Genomic DNA, 27,912 nt, shown 5'->3' with positions numbered 1-27,912 from the left:
TGGTACCTCAGGTTACATACGCTTCAGGTTACAGACTCCGCTAACCCAGAAATAGTACCTCGGGTTAAGAACTTTGCTTCAGGATGAGAACAGAAATTGGGCGGCTGCAGCAGGAGGTCCCATTAGCTAAAGTGGTGCTTCAGGTTAAGAACAGTTTCAGGTTAAGTACGGACCTCCGGAATGAATGAATTAAGTATGTAACCAGAGGTACCACTGTACCCCTAAACATTTTCTTTTTTTAAGAAAAAAAAGCACTGGTTATCCCGCATACTACAGCCACTCCTGGACACTTGAGAAGTAGCTCAGTGGCAGAACATCTCTGCTCTACCTGCAGAAGGTCTCGGCTTCGGTCCTTGGCATCTCTAGGCAGGGCTGGCTAGGAAGCTTCCCTTCTCTGATGCCCGGATGAGCCGCTGCCGGCCAGAGCTGGCAATATTAGCCTGGATGGTCTCCCGGGGAGCTCCCGGGGAGTTCAAAGGGACTCGCCTCCTCGTAAATGTGCTCATGCCCGCATGAGTCACCACCACGGGAGGAGCACCAGCTCCTCCGCGCGGACGCCAGAAGAAGAGGAAGCCCATAAAGGCGCAGAGGCGGGTTGCCCTTGACTCTCGGCGGCGCCATTACCGACTCCAGCCCGCGCTCCCTCAGCCTCGCCCGCTGCCTCTGCCAGCCCCCGACCACCGGCGCCCAGGCCTCGGCTGGGTGGGAGGAGGAAGAGACGTGGGTGGGCATTCTCTCCCTCTCCGCGCGCTCTGATTGGACGGCGCGCGTGGCCTGAGAGGGACAAGCGAGGCTTGGGGTTGGCTGTGCCGCGCGCCCCCTTTTGCCGCTGAGGGGAAGAAGCCTGGATTGCAACTCCTTCGTCCCTCGGCTTTCCGGTGAGTGGCTTCGCTTCCCAAGCGCGCGAGGGGCGAGGAGAGATGCTGGGGCATCGCCTGAAGGGAGGCCGGGTGGGGGAGTCGACAGGGCGCCTCTTGTGTTTGGTGCTCCGCGGCCATTGAAGTCCGCAGGAACGGAGGAATCCCTTCCCTGGGGCTATAAGCAAAGGTGGTGCGCCAAGACCTGGATGGGAACGGAAAGTGGCCTGGAGCCTGGCGACTCGCGCAGGGACGCCCCGGCTCGTCGTGGAGGCGAGAGGAGCCTCCTGTGCGGTTCTGAAGGGCGCCCGTGTCCTGCACGAAGGGACGCCTGTTTCTGGACCCTTGCTCGGGTTGGGGGGATAGTTGCCAGCTAAAGCTTTCGGGACGGCGGGTTGGCAGGCCCTCCAAGTGTCCCTCTTGCCCAGGAACAGTCCCGGGATGACAGAAGCCGTCCCCGTTTCTGATTGGACCCCAGAATGTCCGGCTTTTCCTTAGGAAGCCCCTGTTTTCATCGGAGAAAGGTCGGAGGGGATGCAATAGGAGGACATCCTGATGAAAATACTGGAGGGTACGGGGTGGGGAATGGCGATATGGGCCAGAAGGGCAACAGCAAATAAGGCAACACCTAGAAAGAGGGAAAGTGGCAATGGCAGGCTTCACAGCACCCCCGCCCCCCATTGGTGCTTCTGCATTGCAGGGGGTTGGACTAGATGATCCTCAGGGTCCCTTCCAACTCTACAATTCTCCCATGCTGGTGGAGTGAACTAGCTTCTTTAACACTACAGGTCTTCCTCTTCTCCCCCCTGCCTTGCCCTCAAATGTGTGTCTTTTTGTTCCTTATATGCTGCATAACGGGCTGAAATGAATCACAAATGAATTACTGGCATGGAGATGGATGTAACATAGTGGTTGTTTTACTTGGGGTGGTAGGAACTTAATTTTGCTGCTCCCATTTGGCTTCTCCCTCCTATGAAACCTTTCAGTCTGTTACTCGAGTTCCTTGGAACAAGGAATGGGTTGCACTTTAGGTTAGGACCCTTTAGCTCTTGCAGTTTTAAGTGGTGAGATGGTGCTTTAAAAAGATTAGCTTTCCCCCAATCTTCTAGCTGCATATTTTGGGTGTGAAATAGGGGTACTGATATACAGCACAGGGCACTTGTTCATTCTAATCTGCAACCTGAAATCCGTTTAAATTTATGCCCAGTTTTCTCTTCTTTCTGTCTAGATGGCCAGCTAAAAAGGGACAGCAGTAGAAATTAAGAGTCTTGTGGCAGTTCAGAAAGCTTCCACAGATTTTTGTGGCAGAAGCTTCTGTGGCAAGGGTAGCAGATACGATGCTCTCCAGACGTCATAAGGAGTACTACTCCCATCAGACCTAGCCAGCATGACCAGTGGTCCAGCATGATGGGAGTTGTAGTTCCAACAACTTCTGGAGGGCACCATGTTGGCCACCCCGGTTCTGTGGACTAGAAGCCACTTCATCAGATGCAGCAGATCTTTTTCAAGTTTTGAGAGTTGTGCAGAAGTGGGGTTTTTCTCTGGTTTGCAGTGATAAGAGACACCTGTGCCTGATGAAATTGCCTCTGCTGAACAACTCTGAAAACTGTTGTTGTACTACTGGTAATTCCTTTTTTTAAAGGTCTAAACAAACGCGTAAGAAAATGGTGCTAACATTGCAGCACTCCTAACAGCCCTGATCCATCAGCTGAAGACCATAGCTCAGTGGTAGAGCACAAGCTTTGCATGCAAAAATCTTATACTCAGTCCTGGGCATCCGCAGGTAGGACCACTGTGGGGAAAGCCCTGTCTGAAATGCTGGAGAGCCACTAGTCAGTATAGACTAGGGTTAGCCAATGTAGTGTCCTCCAGATAATGTAGGACTACAGTTCCCATTTGCCCCAGCCAACATGACCGATGGTCAGGAATGATGGGAGTTGTTGTCCAACAACATCTGGAGGTCACCAAATTGGCTACCCCTGGTGTGTGCAGTAATAAGCTGGATTGACCAATGATCTGATTTCGTAAAAGGTAGCTTGACAGGTTTCCATTATATATGGGATATACAGCTTGGGAGAAAGGAAAGAAGCTCTAATTTTGTAATCAGAGAATACTTCATGGTCCCAACTCTGAGTGCTGTAGAAAATTGGGTAGAGCAACACACAGTACCTCTCTTCTCTGCAGTGTTAGAAACTGAAATAGGAAAGCTAGGAGCTAAATGGCACCTGAAACTTAGGTTATGGATGCCACAATGGAGTGTCTAGGCACACTTTTTTACAACAAGAATACAAACCTAAAAATGAATGAACTGCAGCTAAAATCTTACGTTCATTTTTCACACGGTCTAGTTCTTCCCCTGCACACCACCTTAATATTCTTAAGAAGGCCCCTTCTCCTGGCTAAAGAGAGTGACTGGAAGTGGGGAGGCAGAAAAAGGTCCTTCTTTCCTTCCAGCAGTGGCAGTATTGCGCCCAGAGCTCACAAACTGCTCACATTAATGAAATTCCCTGTTGCAAAATTCGCCTAGAGCAATGGGAGTTTCAAACACTGCTCCTCTGACTTCCCAGTGTAATCCCTGCAGCTGTGCAGAATGTAGTGGAGATCCTAACCCATTTTAGTGACTGTGAATATGACGGTTATTCCAGGGCAATGAGAGAGAGAGAGAGAGAGAGAGAGAGAGAGAGAGAGAGAGAGAGAAAGTGCTATGCTGGAATTGACAACTTGTTAACCAGGTCCTTCATGTATAAGAGCAGCTTCATCTGCAGACATTAGCCAGTGCTGATGCTCACCTTCTACAGATCAAAGCAGTTGTTAAACTTTCACAGTTAAAAGGCACAAGGGCAGGCCAGACTGGTTATTCTCTGGTTAGCTGATAACTTTAGCATGTACAGGCATGTGTACTCCCCAACCTTGTGTTTGTTTCCTGTGTCAATTTGTCATGTTTTTGTTACTGGTTTTTAAGCCTCTCCAGGTTCTTTTGGGATTTCTCTTTCAAAGTGGTTTCCTCTGTGAGCATTGCTAAGGTAGTTAAGGTTGTGGGAAAATACGTATTTTCCTACTACTCAGGAGACTTCTGCTTGTTAGATGCTGTCTGTGAAAGGGGAAATAAATCTTTCATGGCAACGTTAGCACCACTAGCAAGTAACACTTCTTCTTTAACTTCTTCTTTTGGAACAGTTGTGTGTTTCTTAATACCTGCTGCTTCCATGTTTCTGTTCTCTGAAAGAGAGATGAGCAACAACATGTTGTTGCAAGGAGTGCTCCTGTCCAGTGTTCCAGATAGCCATTCCAGCCTCCCTCCCCCCCGACTCAACAAATTGTTCCATTTTTCTCTGTAGCATCTCTCCCCCCCCCCCCAATACTTTTTGCACTTCTACAGACCTGGAATATTGCCATGTCTTTTGTGCCATTTGATTAAATAAGGATCCACCCACTGATGGGAAAAGAAAATGGGAAGGAAGAGACAGAAATAGGGGATGTTTTCCTTTTTCAGTGATACATTTAAACCAGTGTTGGTTTATCTTTTTTGTAAACGGCTTTGAGGTTTTTTTTTTTTACACAATCAAGCGGTGTATACATTTTATGCAAGAAATAAAATGAATCAATTATCAGTGGTGGCTAATGCCCCTTGGAACCAGTAGGGTGGAAGGCAGGGAGGTGAATGACAATGGCCAATGACAGGCGGAGACAACTCTTACCCCACCCCTCCCAATACTCCTCTTTGCTGAGTTCTATAAGACTGAGACTGAAGAATAGGAGGCTGACAACCAGTATAACTCCCTGGCCTGGCTGTAGGATGGGGATAGCTTGACCAGTGTAATCCATGCATCAGTAACATTTGTAAGCTTGAGGCTGGATTGCTGAAACCTGCTCTGTGTTGGGTGGCCCTTGGGTTTGCAACGTCTACAGGTAACTCCTCATTTGCTTCTTCAAGGCCTTGAAAGCTGAAAGCCTTTCACAAGAGACAATTCCGCTCAAAAGCTGACTAAAACTTTTTTTAAAAAAATCTTTGATAAAGAAGGTTACCTGATCTACTGGCCTTGTGTGTGCATCTTTGATCAGAAGGTGAAGATTTCTTGGCATGGGTGTAAAGTGAAGGGGGAAGTTCTCATATGCTTTACGCTCTCTGTGCTGCTGCTGAAGGCAGGGTTAGAAAAAAAGGAAAGAAATGTTTGCAGTTTAATGTGATTAATGTTAATATACCATTGACTCTCTGGGTGCCTTGACTTTTATGTTATCTTTCCCCTTGGCCTTTTAGCTAAAACAGGCTTTGTTTAGCTGATCATAGAGCAGTTACAGGAAAGCGTGATTGCAATGAACTTTATCTTCTCTCAGTCATGTGCTGTTAAAAAGCATGTTGGGAAACTGCAGAACAAGGACAGCCATAGTCACAGATCAAAGGCCAAACTCAATAATGTTTTGCATGTCATATTGGGGTGGGGCATGTCTCCCTGTCTTTTATCTGAAAGATAAGACTCTCCCCTTGGACAGAGAATGATAACTGCAACAAGATTACTATTATTTTTAAATTCAGTATTTGCAACTTTTGAAATTCATCCTTGTTGATGATTCAAATTATCAAGGAAATGGCTTTTAAAATAATGAGTTTATATAATGCCCGTGTAGAAATGCCATATACATATACATATTCTGATATATGCCAGAAGAGGTTTGGCTATAGGTGATAATGGCTTCATATTCTGGCTTGTTTTGAAGTCATTATCTATAGTTTCCAGGCTTGCACATAATGGAAATCTCTTGTTAAATGCTGGCTCTTGGCATGCTTTGTTGCTTTTTTAGAGGGCACAGCAAAACAACAGGGAGATGGTCCTATATGTGAGTGCACACACACTGGTTTATTATGTCCGGGTTTCTGGCACAGCATTATGTGTGGGCATGGCTGATATGAAAGGGAGCAAGGGATGGTCTTTTGATTTAAGACAAAGTGTGTTAAGCTGACACAAGATTACTATCATGTGGAGAACTGGTGGCCTCCACAGGTCACTGGAAAATTTCAAAAGCAGATCCGCCACACCAAATGATTGAATAGTGACTGCTCCTCTTTCTGGTTGCACATGTCAAGTTGATTCAGCCTTTTCAATAGCTGTTGCAATTCAAATGATCCATTTGGCATGCGAACCAAACAGGAATATTCAAAGTGTCCTTTTTCAAAACCCAAATACAGTTGGCCAGTATTATCTTAAAAGAGTAACAATCCGTGTGAAACCACCCGATAAGATGAGATTTGGACAAGATATTTGTTAATTCATGACTTGTACCCTTAACCATTACACTGAGACAGCACACCACATGTAAAATTTTGTTAAGCCAAGGCTGCAAACCTGGACCCAGTTCTTGGAAGTAAATCACATGGTACTGCCTTCTGGGTATATGTGCATGGAATTATGCTGGATCTTGAGCAAGGCCAAAACCAATTACCGTATTTTTCGCCCTATAAGACGCACGTTTTCCCCTCCAAAAATGAAGGGGAAATGTGTGTGCGTCCTATGGGGCGAATGCAGGCTTTCCCTGAAGCCTGGAGAGCGAGGGGTGTCGGTGCGCACCGACCCCTCTCGCTCTCCAGGCTTCAGGAAGCTATCCACTAGCCGTGGGAGACCCAGCTCTCCCAAGGCTAGTGGAGACCTTGCCGGCACCCAGAAGCTTGGGGTGCGCTGAGCTCCGCACGCCCCAAGCTTCGGGATTAGCGCAGCGCTCCACTAGCCGTGGGAGAGCCGCGCGGCTCTCCCAGGGCTAGCGGAGACCTTGCCAGCACCCAGAAGCTTGGGGTGCGCTGAGCTCCGCACACCCCAAGCTTCGGGATTAGCGCAGCGCTCCGCTAGCCTTGGGAGAGCGGCGTGGCTCTCCCAGGGCTAGCGGAGACCTTGCCAGCACCCAGAAGCTTGGGGCGCGCTGAGCTCCGCACGCCCCAAGCTTTGGGCTTAGCGCAGCGTACCTGGGGGGGGGGGGACAGCAAGCTCCGGGGACAGCTGGGAGGCGCAGCGCATCCTCCCTCTGTCCCCGGACCTGATCTGCAGGCGGGCGGCGGGGAGAAGAGCGCTTCTCCCCGCTGCCTGCCCCGCAAGCTCCGGGGACAGCTGGGAGGCGCAGCGCGTCCTCCCTCTGTCCCCGGACCTGATCTGCAGGCGGGCGACGGGGAGAAGAGCGCTTCTCCCCGCTGCCTGCCCCGCAAGCTCCGGGGACAGCTGGGAGGCACAGCGCGTCCTCCCTCTGTCCCCGGACCTGATCTGCAGGCGGGCGACGGGGAGAAGAGCGCCTCTCCCCGCTGCCTGCCCCGCAAGCTCCGGGGACAGCTGGGAGGCGCAGCGCGTCCTTCCTCTCTCCCCCGACCTGATCTGCAGGCGGGCAGCGGGGAGAAGAGCGCTTCTCCCCGCTGCCTGCCCCGCAAGCTCCGGGGACAGCTGGGAGGCGCAGCGCGTCCTCCCTCTGTCCCCGGACCTGATCTGCAGGCGGGCGACGGGGAGAAGAGCGCCTCTCCCCGCTGCCTGCCCCGCAAGCTCCGGGGACAGCTGGGAGGCGCAGCGCGTCCTTCCTCTCTCCCCCGACCTGATCTGCAGGCGGGCGGCGGGGAGAAGAGCGCCTCTCCCCGCTGCCTGCCCCGCAAGCTCCGGGGACAGCTGGGAGGCGCAGCGCGTCCTCCCTCTGTCCCCGGACCTGATCTGCAGGCGGGCGACGGGGAGAAGAGCGCCTCTCCCCGCTGCCTGCCCCGCAAGCTCCGGGGACAGCTGGGAGGCGCAGCGCGTCCTTCCTCTGTCCCCGGGCCTGATCTGCAGGCGGGCTGCGGGGAGAAGAGCGCTTCTCCCCGCTGCCGGCCCCACAAGCGCCTGGGGGGGGAAATAATTTTTTTTCTCTTTATTTCCCCCCCAAAAAACCTGGTGCGTCCTATGGGCCGGTGCGTCCTATGGGGCGAAAAATACGGTATCTCTGTTACAGAGGTGTTTTCCCTCTAGGAAAGCACTGTTCATTCATAAAAATGATTAGTCTTACTCTTCAAAAGCTGCTTTATGTACCGTTTCTTTCAGTGAAACATGTGCGCACATCCTTAACTGTTCTCTTTGTGGATTTCACTGTAAAAGTATTAATTTTGGTTTGCGGAAAAGTAGTCTTACATATGTGTACTGAAAGATGAATTTGTTTTCATGCAGATCAAGGATGTGGCTCCTCATAGTCATGGCGAGTTTGATCCAAGGACTTGCAACTTCAGAAAACTTTGTGAGAAGACGAAATGTCGACCCTGAAGCTACTATGAATATTGTAAGCCCTTTTTATCCTTCTGTGTTGTATCTATTATAGTTAAAGGCATCAGTGGCAATTGGTTCTACCCTTGATATTCCTGAAGTTGCATTTTTACTGAAAGTTGGGATTACATGAAGCATGAAAATATTCACTTACCATTATTATTTTTTAGGAACATAACCTTCCCTTCTGATACAGTTACATTGCTCAGGGTGACTTACAGCCATTAAAGCAAAACAAACAAACAAACAAACAAACAAACAAACAAAAAACACCAATCCCATAAAAGATATAAAGTGGCAGCGACAGACTTGGTGGATAGCAGAACTATATGCCCACATTCCAAAATGTTTCTGTCTGGCAAGTATTGCTCAACACTCTCGTGACCCACTAACACAGGGATGGTTGGACTTATTGTTGAAACATGCCTTCTATTTGCTACAACAGCAAGCTTCTTTCAAGCCTCCCCCCCTTCTCTCTCTGTCTCTCTCTCTGGTGTGGAGAGAGAGTGGAATCCTGCAAATTTACGAGAAGGTCTCTGAGTGTGCATATGAGGGCACGACACTGAAAAACCTTGTGCTAAACATTTTGTTAGGTGTCAAACTTTCCCTTGATAATTATTCTTGGGAAAACTGGAGGCTGGCTCAATGAGTCTGTTGCTCAAGTACCTAATCGGATAGCTCTAGAAAGCTGAAGTTCAGTTTTGCATTAAAGGCGGTCACCAAACCGACTGCTGAGTTGTCCACAGCAATAACTTATTAGACTTCTTTGGAACTGACAAATAAACTGGTGTGTGGGACAGTCCTCCTCCCTTTTCTGACTTTGCACCTTTTGCACACTCCAGGTACTGACTGTCTTCTGTGGAAAAGAATTGTCTAGGCCTTTTTACAGCCATTTGCTAACGTTCCCAACTGAATGCTACCCATTCTTTCCTTTCCCTCCCAGAGCGAAATTATTTCCTTCAGAGGATATCCCAGCGAGGAATATGAAGTGGTGACAGATGATGGGTATATCCTGAGTATTAACAGAATCCCTCATGGGAAAATAAATCAGTGGAACAAGAGTGAGTGTGTGTTTAGAGGTAATATATTGTGTGTACACGTAAATGCAAATGCCCCATACTTTGCAGAGATATAGATACAGATAAAGAAATGAAGGCTTCTTGCTTTGGAGAAATTTGGCTTACATCAGGTTTCACCAGTGCAAAAACAGATAATTTGTTTGATAATGTAGGGTTCTTATAGATCTATCAGTAACAGATTCTTTGTTCAGCAAAACTAACAGTTAAAAAGCAGCTATACACACCTTGCTATTGAGCTCACTCCTACAAAATGAATCTGTCCCCTTCCCCCACAACCCTTTTACCATCTAAGAATTGGGGCATGAGGATAGAAGGGAAGGCTGGTAGGTGTTAGTATTTAGCTTTTTACTTTTTTTAAAAAAAGATTACAGTGTATTTTCAGAGTCTTTTTCATCTTCAGGGTTCTCCCCTCCCACAAAGGCAGTAGCATAATCTGGGCCACAGAGAATTTGCAAGACATTCAGATGAATATTACCACACTTGGAGTTCATCCAAAACATGGCACCATTCTGCCTCCACTGGGGCCAGTTTTGCTTGTATGGCTTCATTACATATGCCGCAAGGGCATGGGAGAGCACAGCACTTTCTCTCTTCATGTGGGGAAGTGAACATTCCCTGCTTCTTTTTCCAAAGGCATTAGATGCGGAAACATTGTACTCGACTGAGCAGGACTGAGCTAAAGCTACTCCACCCACCCTCAGAAGTTGGATATGAGAGGGTTTTGGTTCAAAGGAGCACAGGAAGCCTTGCTAAGTGAGTGAGGACATAGGCCAGGCGCAAGCTCTTGCCCGTCTGCCACCCCCAGTTCTCATTCCTTGATTTGCCCATAGGGTGCTGGCAGGTCTCTTCCCAAGTGGTGAAAGTTTGTTGGCTCTCTTCTCCATTCTTGGAGATGTAGGATAGATACTTTATGTTGATAATGACTGGGCATCCTGCTATTCTTTTTATTATTATCTGTTTTGCTTTCTTTCTTTTTTCTTGCTATCCAATGTAGCAAAATAACATGGTGGTCTCCCTTTTCCTATAAAAGTGATGGTTGCCAGCCAAGGTGTCCTCTTGTATTTTGTGGTCTCACCAGTTGCTCAGCAATGTGAGAGGAAGTGCGCACAATTGCCCAACATGTTCTTGTTCTTTTTTTTCTTTTAAGATTTCAAAAAAAATAGGCCATACTAATAGATGAAGTCAAGGATATTTTAATCCTTTCCTGAGCTATTAAAAGAAGTGGGGAAGTGTGGTGGCAGGCAGAAAGGGAAGCTAGAATAACTAGTTCATAGTCCATGTTGACATCAGCTGTTTTCAGTCCTGACGTAGCTATGAGCTGCGCACCACCTTGACACAAGTGACAAGGAAGTGCATGTGATCTTTTTGGGGGTGGCGGGGGGTGGATCTCTTTAGTTGCAAAAGAGTCTTTTTGCAGTTGTCACAGATGCACTTGCTTCAGCCATTCACAGAGACTCACTACTACCTCTTCTTTCAAAAAGGGTGGAGATGGTAGCACATCCCGCTCAGTGTCCCAACGCCTTTGTCTCTCTTGTCTGCAGCTTTTTCCTTGAGTAAAAGGACTTCGCTCCAAGGTATGGGGCAAGGGCAATCTGAGGCTGTTGCATTTGTGAAGCCCAAGTAAAGGATAGTCTAACAAGTGATGATTTTTGGTAGTCGAGGCACAGGTGGCATCGTGAAGAAAGGGCAGATTGTCTGAGCCTCCTGCTTCCAGTACCAAGCTGTAGCTTCAATGTCTCATTTTCCGCCCCTCTTCCATTATAAGGTTTGATGTGGGGGGGGGAGCTGAACAAATAATTTGTTTAGCTTAATGGATACCCTAGCGATGTTTAACAACCACGACAACTTTGACCTACACAGTTGGTCTGTTCTAATCAAGAGGCAGCAAGTATCGAGGGGTAAGTAGCTGGTTTCCCTCCGTTTCAGTTTATCTTGTGGCTGTTTGTATCAAATACGCGGTCTGATGGTTCTTGCAGTGTTAAAACTGTTAAGTGGGGCTGAGGATCTGTTTGTCATAAAGGTGCAGGTACAGAGAATTTTAGTACAAGGTATCAAAGTGATGGATGAAAAGGACGTTTTCCCAAAGGACACTTAAGTCTGGTGTTTTGATTTCTCATACCTCCAGATAAAATAAGAGCTGTATTGAATTGAGCAAAGGTTGGATATTAAAAAAATGTGTTTGCTCTGCTTTCCACATTGCATTCAGAAGTGATTGGGTGGTATGCCACCAGGTTTTACTCAGAGTAGACCTGTTGTTGATCTAGTCATGATCATTAATTTCGGTGAGCAAAACTTGGTTGACTGTCCCCCCTATTCATTCCAGACTAAAAGACGCCACTTGTGGAATTGCTGGCTATGCATTCTCTTTGCCCCATGTTTATAGCAGGCATGGAATGATCACATGACTGGCATTAAAATTTTTGATGGATCTCAGTCTTGTTGGAAGCAGCCACTGAAACTTTGCTTAAAACATTTCACTTTCAGGTCCCAAGCCTTCAGTGTTTCTGCAGCACGGCTTGCTTGCTGATGGCAGTAACTGGGTGACAAATCTGGACTACAACAGCCTGGGCTTTATGCTGGCTGATGCTGGGTATGATGTTTGGCTGGGAAACAGCAGAGGTAACACTTGGTCCAGAAAACACATACACTATACAGCAGACCAAGATGAATTCTGGATGTTCAGGTAGGGTGAAATGTTTAAACTTACTTGCATGTCGCTGGTTCCTGGTTTTGCACATATTGCACATATGGGGAATTGTGTTTGGTTGAAATGCACAATTGGGATAACCCCAGCATCAAAGGATGAAACTGGTTGGCAATTCATTTTGGGGCCCAATTCGAGGTGCTCACATTAGTGTTTAAAGTTCTAAACGACTTAGGACCAAAATATCTATAGACACTAGCATCTGCAGCAAGGGAAGATGAACTACAACTTCCTGATTCCTACCTTTTCTTAAATTTTTTAAAAGAGTTAACTTTCTAGCATTTATAAAATCTGTGGTATGTGGCAAATTGTACAGGTGCAATTATTCGTTTTTTAAAAAATGAGAAACTAGCCTGCTCCCATTTCAGTGTTTTGAACCCTGCTGAAAATTTATCCTGGTGCCCATGCCTACAAACCCTCTATGGGAGAATGGAACCTCTTGGTAGTTCTGTCACCCTCAGAGCTTCAGAAAGTGACCACCTGGAAGAGGGCATTCTGTGTGGCAGCCCCTAAGTTTTGGAGTTCCCTCCAAAGGTGCACTTGATGTATCTTTTGTTATGTGCTGAAGAGTCATCTCTTTCCTCTGGCCCTTGACACCAGAGGTGTATAATTTAGGACCCACCCTCTTTTATTTTATTGTAATGTCTTTTAACTCTTCTTAATACTGCATTTTAAAATTGTTGCAGCCCACCCTGATACCTCAGGGTGAAGCGCAGGTAAGACATTCAGTATATAATGATGGTGGTGAAAAGCGTCCTTAGTGGTGTTAATAGACTTTGGGTGGAATTAGATTTGATGTGGGAGAACATCGTCAGACATGGGTGGGAGAGGAAGCAGAGCCCTTCGTTGCCCACTTCATAAATTCTGTTCCTCCCAAACTGACATTTTAAAAAGTTGTTTCTCCCATTGTTTCCAGTATTCATCACAATGGGAGAAACATGGCTTTTTCATCTCCCTTTTCCAGCAGGATTTGTCTTCCTCTTCCAGTCTGTCGGTGTTGCGTTTGTAAACCGCCCTGATGATTTATAAGAACTTTGGTGGAAGTTTGGTTTGCCTTGTTTGATTTTCCAGGTGCTGCTATCTGACATCTAGAGACAGCTTGCCTGTCAAAACTGTCACATTTTGGTAGCCACGTGGTTGCTGTAAACTAGGTAGTGGCCTTTTTTTCATGTGCAATGAATTGCTCATAATGTGGCACTGACCATTTCTGAACAGCGCCGATGGAGATATCTAAGGAGGACGAGTAATGGTTTGATTTAAAAAAAGACTCTGCTTCACAAATGTTCAGAGAATTGGGGACTTGATGGGTCTGTGGTGAACTTTGATCTGCCAAATCCAAGCCTGTTTTTTCGACTGCATTGTGCTGAGAACATTGCGTTTGAGATTAACAAAATGTGGGTCCCACTGCATATGCAAGTCTGTTAAACATAGGCTGTTTTTTTTCCTTTCCTTTGCAGTTTTGATGAAATGGCTAGATATGACATTCCCGCTTCAATAGATTTTATCCTGAACAAAACCGGACAGGAGCAAATATTTTACATTGGCCATTCCCAGGGCACCACGATGGGTAGGTTTTCAGGTTTCTTAAGTGCACATTGACAATTCTAATAGCTACAGCTATTTCTTTGTACAGCTGCTATTCCAAATTACTTTTAGGAGGAAGCTTGTTCATGGTACCACGACTACACATGGTGTCACTGGACACACATTGGAAATAAAAACAACCATTACTCAGTTGTAACAGGAAGCTGCAGTCTAACAAACCCAGGAAGTATTGCATTAAGGCCCATGAGAGAAGGCAAGAAGGGAGTGTGTTGGCCGAACACACATTCTCAGTCAGAAAAGTCACAGGGCAATAGTAGTAGTAAAAGGAGATTTACTCCTTCTTTCCCTGTACCATCTGCTTTAAATTTGATCTGGAGAGTTGGGTGAACCCAGTGACAGTTTCAGGGGGCACACAAGGAGAGAACATTCTGTTGCACAAGGAAAAGTCCTTGCTGTAATAGAATATTTGCCTCAGTGCTATGTTGAATAGAACCTGCAATTGAATAACCAACACAGTCATATCTTAACCTCACCACTGACTGTCACTTCATGTTTTGTTGATTCTTAAGTATATTGATCAAGTGAATTTACAGTTACTACACTGTTGAGGATATATATGCAACCGTAAACGTTTTAAGTTGGTCAAAAGCAAGAAAGGGTATTTTCTGTTTCAATGCCCAGGTTAAAAAACTCCATCCATAGATCCATAGAGGGGTGCGCTTGAGTCCCTCTGTTTTAAACTTCATGTGTGCTGCTAAGGCCTTTCTATTATGCCAGGTTTTCACTCTGATTTCATGTACTTTTAAATTTTGCCAATGCTGGTTGTATTAGAATTGTTTGCCGCGATAGTAATTTCATAAGCCACTTTGAGTTTATTTATAAATAAAAGAAGGGTTCAGATTTCTTAATGCAAACAACTTCCTTTTGACTTGAAGGTTCTGATTGCAAATGGTTCCACACAGGCCATAAAATACTTCATTGCTTTTGTGTTATGAGAAATCTGAGCTTAAAATTTTGATCTTGGGTTTTGTTTGAGAATGCCCAGCTAGCTATATTCATTTCTCTTCTCTCCTTTTCCATCCCACTACCCAGCGTTCATTGCATTTTCAACCATGCCACAGCTAGCAAAGAAGGTAAAGATGTTCTTTGGACTGGCGCCAGTAGCCACCGTAAAGTTTTCAACCAGCCCGTTAGCCAAGATTGGAGTGTTTCCTGAATTGATGTTCAAGGTATGTAAAAAAGTAAAGGTAAAGGGACTCCTGACTGTTAGGTCCAGTTGCGGATGACTCTGGGGTTGCGGCGCTCATCTCGCTTTACTGGCCAAGGGAGCCGGCGTACATGTGGCCGGGTCATGTGGCCAGCATGACTAAGCCACTTCTGGTGAACCAGAGCAACGCATGGAAATGCCGTTTACCTTCCCGCTGAAGTGGTACTTATTTATTTACTTGCACTACGTGCTTTCAAACTGCAAGGTGGGCAGGAGCTGGGACCGAGCAACAGGAGCTCACTCCGTTGCGGGGATTCGAACTGCTGACCTTCCGATCGGCAAGCCCTAGGCTCTGTGGTTTAACCCACAGTGCCACCCGCATCCAAAGTATTTTGGACCAAATACTTGCTTGAACCACAGGCCATAATTGTTGCTGGATGTAACTAAGTACTTGGGAGTGTGCTTTTTCGTTGGCTCTGTACATACTTGAAGAAAAGAAGGAACATACCTTTTAACAAAAGCCTGAATGAGTGGCTCGTTTCAAAAGTAAACACATCAGTTGACCCGAGACTGCTTGTAACGCTCTTCAGCACCTAAGTGGCTCAAGCTAGTTGCTGCTGCCACTTGGCATCAGGGTGTTGCTGTAGCTACTTTATACTGTTTCCTTCAGTGGGCTGTAATGACAATCTCTGTGTTGAGGATATAGTACAGGATCCTGGGTGTGGGATTTGAGTGGGTTTTCTATCCTAAGTGACTGAGTAGATGATTCTCATAATACTTTTTGTCATGCTTTGTTTCTGCTTGATATGATTAGAAGCATCCGCAGGAAAACAGACGATTGACTTCACCTAGTGACCTATATACTAATTTTTTTTTGTTTTGGCAGGCAGTGTTTGGAACTAAGCAGTTTCTCCCTCAGAACAAAGTTATGAGCTGGCTTGCTACTCACTTATGTGACCATTCCATATTTGATTATCTTTGTGGCAATGTTTTCTTCCTACTATGTGGGTTTAATGAGAAAAACTTAAATATGGTAAGTTTTCTGACTACCTAATAAAAGGTACAGACAATGATCTAAATAATTTGGATGTGTGTGAACTTTTCTAAAATGATTACAGCTTATGCCATCTATTGTATTTTTCACCCTATAGGGTGCACCGGCCCATAGGGTGCACCTAGTTTTTTTTTTGGGGGGGAAATAAAGAAAAAAAATTATCCCCCCCAGGCGCGGGGCTGGGGCGGGGGAAGCCCGAGCTTCCCCCGACCCCAGCCCCCAGAACAGGCTTGCGGATATCTGCCCGAAGCTGCGCTCCCCGGGTTTCGAGCTGCAGGCTGCTGTCCGCAAGCCTTGGGAGCCTGGCGGGAACTCCCACGGGTTCCCAAGGCTTGCAGATAGCTTCCTGAAGCCTGGAGAGCGAGAGGGGTTGGTTCGCACCGACCCCTCTCGCTCTCCAGGCTTCAGCGAAAGCCTGCATTCGCCCCATAGGACGTACACACATTTCCCCTTCATTTTTGGAGGGGAAAAAGTGTGTCCTATAGGGTGAAAAATACGGTATATCTTACTTTACCTTGGGCAAAATTTGCTTGAATCTTACAAGTGTCTGCTCATGTTGCTTTGGCATATTGGAAAACACATGATTGCTTGGATATAACTCATAGTTCCATATGTTTCTCTTCCTGTTATGGGAATGTATATTGTGATTTTACATATTGAACTGCTCTGAGATCTGCAGATGAAGGGCGGGATACAAATAATAATAATAATAAAAATAACAACAGTGACTCTGGCATAGAACTGAGTCGTGACTGCCCACTTTGTAAAAATGGAAAGGGGAAAAAAATGTTGGTGTGGATTATTAGGTGATCTTCTGGATGTAGTTATTATTTCCTTTCTTTTCTACCAGATTTCTTCTTTTCCTAGGGTTACAATGATAAACAATGTGAACAAAATACACTCATGTAGTCATACGATCATGTCAAATTTTTTTTATGCATTTGTACAAGCTGGAACATAACACAATTGTTATGTTCCAGCTTGTACAAATGCACGTAAAAATATGCATTGATCTGTGGCACACTACAGCATTAGAATTACAATGTGAACCATGATGTGAAGTGAAGGTTTGTAGTTGTTATGCCACACCCTGAATACCAATCAGGGCTGGTGCACAGGGAACTATTTAAGAATGTATTGTAGATCGCATTAGGCACTCTTTCCTTGCCACCTTGACTCAGTATGAACATGGACAAGAGTGCTCCTGAATTCTATTTTAGCTTTTCCCAATTAGAATCCTAGAATGCCCCTTAACCATGATTGGTAGCTATCGGATACAACGTGAAACAAGGGTAGGATTAGTTCATGTGCTAGAGAGGTGAGAGTATGCAATCCCATGACACACCCACAGTTGTTTATTGTCATATCTGCATTGGCCCTAGGGAAGTTGTGCTGGATCATTGGGTGAATTATCAGGGCTTTAACATACCTGGGAAGCAAAGCTTTGCTGAACACAGTAAAACATAATTCTCGCAACACACTCATAGGATTGCACTGAAATAATTTTGCTATGTAATATGTAAAATGCATTCATGTTGTGGGACATTAGTTAAAACTAATGTAGTGGGACATTCAGTTAAAACTGAAATACCTTGCCCTAAGGTAATGTCACTGGTAACACAATACAGTGGTACCTCGGGTTACATACGCTTCAGGTTACAGACTCCGCTAACCGAGAAATAGTGCTTCAGGTTAAGAACTTTGCTTCAGGATCAGAACAGAAATCGGGCTCCGGCAGCACGGCGGCAGCAGGAGGCCCCATTAGCTAAAGTGGTGCTTCAGGTTAAGAACGGACCTCCGGAATGAATTAAGTACTTAACCCAAGGTACCACTGTATTGAGATTTGCAGCTTGTTTAGAGTGCCAAGTTGATCTCTGTAAAGAGCTGTAGCTAGTTACTATTTTGCTGCAAATGAACACAGAACTGCATTATCTCTGATGCAGTACATTTGTTCAAATACACCAAATGGAACAAAAGAAATTAAGTGGCTGTGGCACTTTGTGATGGTTTCACTTGATAATGTTGCTGTTTGTTACAGACTAGAGTAGATGTATATTCTACACACTGTCCAGCTGGGACATCTGTTCAGAACATGCTGCACTGGGCTCAGGTAGGACCTATACCCTTAATTCTGTTTAAAGAAGCTTCCTGCATATAAATAAATAAATAATATGTGAAGGTATATGCAAACATTACAAATGCAACATGCCTCTTTTTTTAGGCTGTGAAGTCTGGGCAGCTCAAAGCCTTTGACTGGGGTAGCAAGAAAGCAAACATGGCTCACTACAACCAGGTAAGAATTTCTCACTTATTTGCGCGCACACATGTTGCTTACATAATAGAAACCTGCAATGCAATGGACTCCTAACTCCCATCAGCCCTAGCCAGTACAGTCGTACCTTGGATCCCGAACACTCTGAAACTCGAACATTTTGGCTCCCGATTGCCGCAAATCCGGAAGTGATTGTTGCGGTTTGTGAACGTTCTTTTGGAACCTGAATGTCCGACGGGGCTTCTGATTGCCTACAGAAGCCGCAGTTTGGTTTTCCAATGTTTTGGCAGTCGAACGGACTTCCGGAATGGATTTCATTCAACTTCCAAGGTACGACTGTATGACCAGTGATACTAATAGGACAGGGCTGTCCAACAGGTCTATCTACCGGTCGATCGTGAGCTGTCCCTGGTGGATCCTAGTCGATCCTGCGATCTCCACCGATAGCCCCCCCCCAAAAGCTCAACAAGTCTGATCCCTCTCCCTAAAAAAGTCTCAACAACTTTGACTTATCCCTTCCCAAAAAGCTCCACAACTTTGCTCATCCTCTCCAATGGGTAGATCACTGCCAGTTTATTTATACTGGGAGTAGATCACATTCTCTTGGAAGTTGGACGCCCTGTGATAGGAGATGTGGTCTAGCAATATCTAGAAGGCCACAGGTTCCCTATTCCTAATGTAGACTGTGTATACATATGCTGTTTTTTTATCCATAAATCTTTGTTGTATTCTGAACTACAAACTTGCCGTTTTATAAAACAAACAAACAAGCTAACTAACTAACTAACTAACTGTTTTCCTTCCCCATCCCTTTTAGTCAACACCACCTTTCTACAAAGTAAAGGAGATGACTGTTCCAACAGCTCTCTGGACTGGAGGTCATGACTGGCTTGCTGACCCAAAGGACATTGCCCTATTGATGACTCAGGTCCCGAACTTAGTTTACCACAATAATATCCCTGAATGGGAACATCTGGATTTCATCTGGGGCCTCGATGCCCCACAGCGCATGTACAAAGATATAATTCAACTGATGCAGAAATATCAATAAGGCCACATCATCCTAGGAGCTGTGATTCTGAAGCATTTCTTCAAGAAACTAGCATGATCACGCTGCTTTTTTTTGTTTAATCATGGAAAGAAATCCTTCCTTCTTTAAATACGTATTCTCTTATTAACCTGTCTACATGCAGTTTAGTAATACCTCAGGAAATTTACATTTTTGCACTGCTCATAAGTGTTCTCATGCATCTTGAATGGAGATGTTGAGACACAACTTAAGTGTTCTTCTCCTTGTGGTAGTCTTGAGGAAAGGAAAAGCCTTGTTGCTAATTTTGTGTTAGTGATAAGTATCTGAAAGTAAACCTGATCTGCCCAAACTTGTTATGGAGAGTGGGGTGGAGAAATGTTCTGACTAAAGCCTTGCTAGCATCAGGAAGCTTTATAAAATGAGATCTTTGCTCATCCCACTTCGCATAGCAGAGTTAGGAAGATGAGCTGTACTTTCGATCAGAGAGCATGGGTGCATGTTGTAGGCCTATTTCCAAGTGTGTCTGATAATGCCTGTGGGAAGCTTCCATCATTTGCTGATCTTGGCTGACTCTGCACATTACAAGAAGAAAACAACACACTGCAGTGGTTAAGTGTTCCCAGCATGGGATTCCTCTAGGGCTCTTTTTTTTGAGTGTTGGACCTTATAGTCCACCTTATTCTGAAGTGCATTCCCTGGATTGCTCTGGAACTACTCAGGGACAAATGCTTTATAGCTGTGCCCTTGTGATCAAAGCACAAACTGTGTTCTAAAGCTGGTACTTCTTTGAAGATAAACTGGCATGTGTTCAGGAATTAAAATGCATGCCTTAAAATGTGTGACACTGTGTTGCATTGGGAGAACAATGCATGTGACTCTTTCAAAGAGGGCCTGCATCTAGGGCTTGCTTCTGTAGCTGTGGAAATATACGAAAGTATTAGCCTTCCAGTGTTCATGTTTAAAATATGTGGGTGCTGTTCCAAGGCAGCGACCCTGTGTTTTGAAAGCAGCAAGGTACGTAGCACTTATTTAAAGGCTGCCAGGTTGAGCCTAAATGCATTTTATTAGGGTTTTGAAAGAAAAAGAAACTTTCTCCAACAAGTCCTTTTTTATTGGAATACAAGCTCTGAGCATGTATTATAATGCTGTCCCCAGTGGAACATTGCTCAGTGGTGGAGCACATCCTTTACACCCCATGTTTAACCCGTCATTTCTGGGTAGACCTTGGAAAGACCCCTTTCTGAAACCCTGGAGAGCTGCTGCCAACTGGTGTAGGTAATATGGAGTTAGATGCGCTAAATGTTCAGACTAAGGCTGCATCCAGATGTCACTTAGTTATGTCTTCCTAGCATTTGCCTACCTGTGCATTTTTGTGTTTTATGTGATCTTTCACGCAATACAACAGCCACCTCTGGAAATCTAGTGGATGTTTAGCACTCATGCCCAATGCTAATTCTCTCCAGGAAATAATAATAATAATTTGCAATTGTCTTAATTTGGAAAATCGCTGGAGTTTTGTATTGACAAAATTTGGGGCACTATCCCAGCATATAGTTCTTTAACCACCATTTAAATTAGCACAACATGGCAGCATATTGATCAAAAAGCCCAAGTTCTAAAATGCAACAGGTGCTACAGTATAAAAGGAATGTTAGTGATCGGGACAGAAGCACTTAGCATTATAACCAGTAAAACGAATGCAATAAACCCCATGTCTGAATGCATCCTCAGAGCAAGGTAGCTTCCTATGGCTGATGTTTCACAGGCCAAGCCTCAGTGAAACGTCCAATACTACCTACCTCCTTGATATTTCAGACCCTATGGAGCTTTTTTCTATATCAAAGAAGTGTTGTGAAAATATATGTTCAAACTGTGAGATGAATTCAGAATTGAGATAGCACGAAATATTTTTATTAACTAAATTCAGAACTAGCTGATATGGAAAATGACTCCTTTTGCAACTTCACAGATCCATAAAGAATGATTAAAAGGAATGGTTTGGATTTTATAAAGCAAAGTTCACTTTGCAACTTGGAGACGTGTTTTTTTCCTGCAGAGATGAAATGAACGGCAGTGCATAGACTGACTACCAAAGATGCTCAATTATATTGTGTCTATGCTCTGATTCTTTATGCTCTGATTCTCTTAATTTTTCTAACTTTTGCACTGAACTGTAATTAACAGATGGAAATGGGGATCTGACAAGTTAACATTATTCATAATGCTTTAATAAAGTTTTTTTAAAAAATAAAAATAATTTTAACTTTGAGTTGTTTTGTAAAATCAGCAAATATCAGTTCTACATTTTATGTGCAATATTAAGACATTATAACCACTTCCCCTAAATATGAAAACTGATACTTGTAGTTATGCCCACTTTTTAATCTTACTATTATATGTCATTTTCTGCTTTGGGTGCAAATTAATATTTTAATAACAAAAACAAGGAAGCATAGTTGCAAATATTAAACTTTGTTGAAGAAATCACTCTGGGAAACCCATGCACTGTGTCTCATGTTTGTCTAAGATTTTTTGGGAGGAAATGACAGCATTGAATAAAAATATAACTGAAACTAAAAGTGGTCTCCATGTGTTGTTCCCACAGATGCAAGTATTATACTCTGAAAAGATCTTTCTAATGAAGTCTTTTAATCACAAAAATTGTACATGTGAAGGACCCCTGTCTTATCCAAACAAGATTGGATAGTGGAAGGAAATTACTTGTGTTACAGAAAGCAGAGATCCCTGGTGGAATTTCTATGAGCTTAATTTAAAATAGTTGACTGGAAAGTCCGTAAGAATGCTCAATCATGGCAGAAATGCCTGAAAATTCAGAACAAGGATTTTGGATAACAGAATACCCTTATAGGTAGTACTGTGCCTCCAGAGTCTGCTTCCTGTTGTCTGTCTGAAACAATAGACCCCTACTCTCTCCCATCCCCACGAACCGATGCATAATATTTACCTCATAATTCTAGTTTATCAGTGACCATTCAGTGGTATTGCCGCTTCGCATTGTAGAGGCACTGCCCTGCCACAATAGACACACAAGTGTACACACAACACTTAAAATAATGCTATATGGCGTTAACAGGTGTTCCTATCTGAGGCCACAAACCTGTTATACTCACAGGCCTTCCCTTAGCCACCCCAGCAGTGATCCAATAGGAGTGGTACCAGCAGACATAGGGTGGGAGGCAGGTGAATTTGAAAAAAGGGAGGAAGTACCCCAGAAGTAGCTTTCATTGTGATTGAATATTCAAAGTCTGAAGTTCAGAAAATCCTAGATGGGAATTCTTAATGCTGTCCTTTCTGCTTTAATTTGGAAGCATTTCTGGAGCAAGCTACAATTTAAAGCAAGTTGATGCTCTTTTCTGCCACAAGATGGTGCATGGTCACTTACCAGTGATACTTTGTAACTGGTCCGTAACATTTTTAGCTGGGAGACACTGCTTTTGTAACATGTATCAAAAAAGAGAGAAGCTGCCCCAACCTATCCCTAATGTTTGAAAGCAAGAATACAAATATCTAGCCAGTTTCGCAACATTGCTTGTTGGGGTGGGGAAAATAAATCTGTATGTTTAGGGAGAAGACCAATGCGTTGTGGGTTCCTGTGTGGGTTCCACTGTACAATTCTATGGTTCCATACGTGCAGAACTGGTATTATGGGGTACCTGTAAAATGCAACAGGGCTGGTTCAATAGATCAAACTGCCGGAGTGGACATATACAGTATGGGGAAAGGCAATCCTGGAAGTAAACTGCTCCCTAGCTGTAACGGGCTTTATACAGTATACAGTACTAATAGTGATACCTTGAGCTACGCCTCGTAGCAAATGGGGAAGTAGCGCTGATCTTCCGCCGCAGGTGTTCTATGATGACAGGATCTCATTCATGAAAGCAGCACGTTGTAATACACAATCCAATGCAAACTTAGCGGGGAATAAGGGTCATCGAAAGCCACGGGACTTAGAGTGGTACCTCTGGTTACGCACTTAATTCGTTCCGGAGGTCCGTTCTTAACCTGAAACTGTTCTTTTTTTTTAAAAAAAAATATTTTTATTAATTTTAAGAAATACAGAAAAAAGAATAAAGGATAGTTATAAGAAAATAGAATAGAAGAGTAACAAATTTCCATGTTCTTTTTCCATCCAATCTAAAGGACTTCCCCACATCCTCCAAACCCTGCGTTCTCTGTCATATAAAACATCAGCAATTTGTTAACTTATTTCAAAACTTATTGTATCTTCCATTTTATCATGTTCCCTGATTTCAATTTTACTATAACCCAATTCTTGTATGCTTTATATTAAACACAATAAAGTTATTTCATTATTTTACCTCTAAATTCTTGTGTCTTAATTTTCATTTCATTAACTTACATTTGCTGAAGCTAGAGTTTCCTGAAAGGTGCATTTTTTTAACATTCATACAGCTTATAGTGTTTTTTCAAATAGTCCTTAAACTTTTTCCAGTCCTCCTCAATTGTTTCTTCTCCCAAGTCTCGGATTCTGCCAGTCATTTCAGCCAATTCCATATAGTCCATCAACTGTGATTGCCATTCCTCCAGCGTGGGTAAATCTTGTGTCTTCCAATATTTTGCAATCAGGATCCTTGCTGCTGTGGTAGCGTACATGAAAAAGGTTCTGTCCTTCTTAAGCACTCTCTGGTCTACCATGCCCAGAAGGAAGGCCTCTGGTTTCTTAGGTAAGGTAAATCTCAGTACCTTTTTTAGTTCATTATGGATCATTTCCCAGAAGGCCTTCACTTTCGGGCAGGTCCACCAGAGATGAAAGAATGTCCCTTCCGCCTCTCCACATTTCCAACATTTATTGTCAGACAGATGGTATATCTTAGCTAGCTTGACTGGGGTCAGTTAACCTGAAACTGTTCTTAACCTGAAGCACCACTTTAGCTAATGGGGCCTCCTGCTGCTGCCGCGCCGCGGGAGCACGATTTCTGTTCTCATCCTGAAGCAAAGTTCTTAACCCGAGGTACTATTTCTGGGTTAGCGGAGTCTGTAACCTGAAGCGTATGTAACCCGAGGTAGCACTGCAGGGGCACCGACTTATAAAAAATATTGGGGGGGCCCATACCGGGGTCCTGCCCCGGGAAGTTTTCTAAATTTTAGATGAAAATTAGTGAGTTTTAAAGTTTTTTAAAAGTATTTTAGAGTCATATGATCAACATTAGAACCCCAAAAACTCGACTCTCTATAACTCCACACTCCGGGAAACTCGACAAGCCTGAAACACTTTTTGGCTTTGAAAAAAGAAACAAAACAAAAACACGCACGGTATTTTCGTAAAAAGCTAATTTAATTTACAGTAACAATTATGCTTATAGACTATTACAGAGCAGTGAATATATAGCTCTGAAAAGACTGAAATGATATTTAAATAAATCCTAAACTATCATTAAAAGAATAAAACATAAAATATTGCTGTCGCACAGTAATAGCACTTTGATTAATAAGTGAAATAGCTAATTTAAGCTTACTTTGAATAAGGCTGAGGGTTCATTAAATAAATATAATATCTTAAAGTTAATGCTTTAATACAGTTAATAAAGTTAATACAGTATGCCTAATACTGTATGTAAATACTGTAATACTGTATGTAAATAACAGGCTTTAATTGGGTGTAACACCCTAAAAATATTTAAGTATTTGAAAATAACTAATACAGTACTATAGTAATATAGAAATACAGTACTAAACTAGTACTAATATTTCGAAACTGAAAATTTAACATTCTGTATGTATTTAATTCTCTATTTTATAAAGATTTTTAATATCTGACAGTGAGTTTGGAGTAGCCCAATGCAAAAATCCTGAGGATCCATGTGGATCCATGCTTTGTAACCACGTTTTTGCACCACTGTGACCCTAGGCAACAGTGGGTGCGTGATTTTTTTGGTGCAAGATGTAGCCATGGACATGCTATGTGATCTGATGGTGAATTTGGGGTGACCCAATGCAAAGATCCTGAGGATCCATGTGGATCCGTGCTTTGTAACCACGTTTTTGCATCACTGTGACCCTAGGCAACAGTGGGTGCGTGATTTTTTTGGTGCAAGATGTAGCCATGGACATGCTATGTGATCTGATGGTGAATTTGGGGTGACCCAATGCAAAAATCCTGAGGATCCATGTGGATCCGTGCTTTGTAACCACGTTTTTGCACCACTGTAACCCTAGGCAACAGTGGGTGCATGATTTTTTTGGTGCAAGATATAGCCATGGACATGCTATGTGATCTGATGGTGAATTTGGGGTGACCCAATGCAAAAATCCTGAGGATCCATGTGGATCCGTGCTATGTAACCACGTTTTTGCACCACTGTGACCCTAGGCAACAGTGGGTGCGTGATTTTTTTGGTGCAAGATGTAGCCATGAACATGCTATGTGATCTGATGGTGAATTTGGGGTGACCCAATGCAAAAATCCTGAGGATCCATGTGGATCTATGCTTTGTCACCACATTTTAAATGGGGAGGGAAGGAAAAACACAGAAGGGACAAGAAGCACAAGAGGGGTGTGCGGAGAAGCAGCTGGCTAAGAATGGAGGGGAGGAGTTTAACGGGGTGGGGGGAGGAAAGGAAGGCAAAAGTCCCCCCCCAAGCCAGCCCCCCCTCTCTCTCCCACCTGCATCCATAGGCGCCGACTCCATGGGGCCTGAGGGGGCCCGAGCCCCCTCAAAAATTTTCTTAAATTATTGGGGGGGCTCCGCCCCCCCAAACGATTTTTTGAGGGGGCTCGGGCCCCCTCAGGCCCCATGGAGTCGGCGCCTATGAAAGGGAGATGGGACGATAGTTCTTAAGTTGTGTCTTTTCAGTTTCCAATTTTGGTATCAATGTGATGAAAGCTTCCTTCCACGATTCCGGCGCCCTCTTCCCCTCCATAATTTCATTGCTTACCTCCATCAATGGTTGTATCAAAAAGTCTTTTAGTGTCTTATAATACTTGGAGGTAAGCCCATCTGGCCCTGGAGATTTGCCCTGTTTGCTTTTTACTCATCAGGTCAGCAGATGAATTGCGATGGCAAATGAAAAGAGAGCATAGATCCAAGGAAAGAGTTTCATAAGATTTGCAAAACTGTTGAGTTGGAAGGGACTATGGAGTTCTCATAAAACCCAGGAATCTTTTTGCGCAATATAGGGCTCGAAAGTATGGTCCTGAGATTAAGCAGGTTTATCAAGGCTCAGTTGCATGAACTCAGTGGAAATGACTTCTGAGTAGGTTGGAAGTTGAGCAAGGGACAATTCCATCACATCATTACATTTAAAAATTTCTTCTCACCAGGTAGGCATTGCTTGTAATTGACCAACAATGGCAAGCTATTTAAGCCACCTGTAATTTCTTCCATTGGAATATAATGAAGTGCATTTCATCGACAGTTGCTTCAATCTAGCTCTGTGGAGCGGGAGTCATATATCTGTGCTGGAATATGGATTTGTTTCCAGGCAAGTCAAGGATGTGGCTCTTCATATTGGGGGCAGGCCTTGTCCTAGTCCTCCTTACTTCAGAAATATTTTTTAAAAGAAGAAAAGTAAATCCAGAAGCTACTATGAATATTGTAAGCCATTAACCTTTTCTTTCCTGTCTTCTTACCTCAAGGAATCTTTGGCAATAAGTGATGCTTAATGGTGCTATACTCCATATAACTGAAGTTCATTTTTTTAATGGGCTGCTGATATTTTAGAGGGCAAGAAAGTATTTATTATTATTTTATTTTGAATACATACTTTGTCTTGCCAATGCATGATTGCTCAGCATAGCTTACAACATTTTCTTTAAAAGAATAAGCAGCCTAAAGTAGTTCCCAGCTTGTGCTTCATGGAACACCAGTGCTCTGTGAGTTTCATTTAGTTGCTCCAACAGTGGCAACTTTAGCATCTTGCAGAGTTCATTATAATTGCTGAACTGCAAGAAGAAAAATATTTAAGTGGTACACCAAGACCCTCAGCAACAGAAGGCTTCCTTCATTTCTAATTACGCCAGAGGGAGGCAGGAAATCAATTCTTAGATTTCTTTTGAACTGGCAAACAACTGATTGTATTTGGCACATTCACAATCTTACTACTTTAACTGGCTTTTCACTTATCTGCGTACTCTAGTTACCAATTGTTTTCTGTGAAAATAAGTGTTTAGGCATTTTTTAGCCACTTTATAACCTTCTCAACCAAACTCTCTTGGCCTCGCAGAGCGAAATTATTTCTTTCAGAGGCTATCCCAGTGAGGAATATGAAGTGGTGACAGATGATGGATATATCCTGAGTATTAACAGAATTCCTCATGGGAAAAGAAATCAGTCAAACAAGGGTGAGTTTGTGTTTGGAGTTATAATTTGTGTGCGTGCATATATATAAATGTTCAATAGTGTGGGGAATTTTCATTATAATATGACAATTTCTTGCTTTGCAAAAGTTTGAGTTATTGCAAGAACACATAGTGAATTTGTTTGGTAATGTGTGACTATTCTTATGATTTCTGAGTGTGTCCTTGTTCTATTTTTCCTATAAATTTGAAAGAGATAGGCTGTATAAATTGATGTGGTCAAGCATATTTTACTTTTTTCCTGAGCTATTAGAGAAATGAAAAAGAAGAAGAAGAAGAGTTTGGATTTGATATCCCGCCTTTCACTCCCTTTAAGGAGTCTCAAAGCGGCTAACATTCTCCTTTCCCTTCCTCCCCCACAACAAACACTCTGTGAGGTGAGTGGGGCTGAGAGACTTCAAGGAAGTGTGACTGGCCCAAGGTCACCCAGCAGCTGCATGTGGAGGAGCGGAGACGCGAACCCGGTTACCCAGATTATGTGACTGCCGCTCTTAACCACTACACCACACTGGCTCTCGATAATAATAGTAATAATTTTATTATTTGTGTTCCACTCATCTGACTGGGTTG

The 27,912-nt window shown here is 43.9% G+C and overlaps 2 protein-coding genes and 1 long non-coding RNA gene across 5 annotated transcripts in view; 2 read left to right on the top strand and 1 right to left on the bottom strand.

The window, feature by feature from the left end:
- Window positions 1–337: 337 nt before the first annotated feature.
- On the top strand, window positions 338–21,583 carry LOC310845630 (putative lysosomal acid lipase/cholesteryl ester hydrolase). 3 transcript variants are annotated; one of them, XM_083740938.1, is made up of 10 exons: window positions 338–878; window positions 8,021–8,129; window positions 9,057–9,174; window positions 11,677–11,875; window positions 13,354–13,463; window positions 14,534–14,670; window positions 15,535–15,681; window positions 17,741–17,812; window positions 17,924–17,995; window positions 18,792–21,583. In XM_083740938.1, the coding sequence occupies exons 2-10, from the start codon at window positions 8,028–8,030 to the stop codon at window positions 19,023–19,025; spliced, it is 1,191 nt and encodes a 396-aa protein (XP_083597064.1). In that variant the 5' UTR covers window positions 338–878; window positions 8,021–8,027; the 3' UTR covers window positions 19,026–21,583. The 3 variants fall into 3 exon arrangements, with proteins under 3 accessions (XP_083597064.1, XP_083597063.1, XP_083597062.1); XM_083740937.1 differs by lacking the exon at window positions 338–878 and adding an exon at window positions 4,743–4,766; XM_083740936.1 differs by lacking the exon at window positions 338–878 and having other exon boundaries at window positions 7,986–8,129.
- The window catches only part of LOC310845644, a 78,120-nt gene continuing 71,361 nt past the window's right edge, over window positions 21,154–27,912 (bottom strand). Inside the window, exon 2 of the long non-coding RNA XR_014564878.1 lies at window positions 21,154–23,027. This is a non-coding gene — a long non-coding RNA (uncharacterized lncRNA). The remainder of the gene's footprint in view (window positions 23,028–27,912) is intronic.
- The window catches only part of LOC310845629 (putative lysosomal acid lipase/cholesteryl ester hydrolase), a 40,604-nt gene continuing 39,059 nt past the window's right edge, over window positions 26,368–27,912 (top strand). The window contains exons 1-2 of the mRNA XM_083740935.1: window positions 26,368–26,581; window positions 27,210–27,327. Of these exons, the coding sequence (XP_083597061.1) occupies window positions 26,453–26,581; window positions 27,210–27,327 (247 nt within the window). The 5' untranslated portion in view covers window positions 26,368–26,452. The remainder of the gene's footprint in view (window positions 26,582–27,209; window positions 27,328–27,912) is intronic.

This window comes from Podarcis gaigeae, assembly GCF_964106915.1.
Source record: "Podarcis gaigeae genome assembly, chromosome: 5".
Lineage (NCBI taxonomy): Eukaryota > Metazoa > Chordata > Lepidosauria > Squamata > Lacertidae > Podarcis > Podarcis gaigeae.
This window is presented reverse-complemented; position numbering and strand designations above follow the sequence as displayed.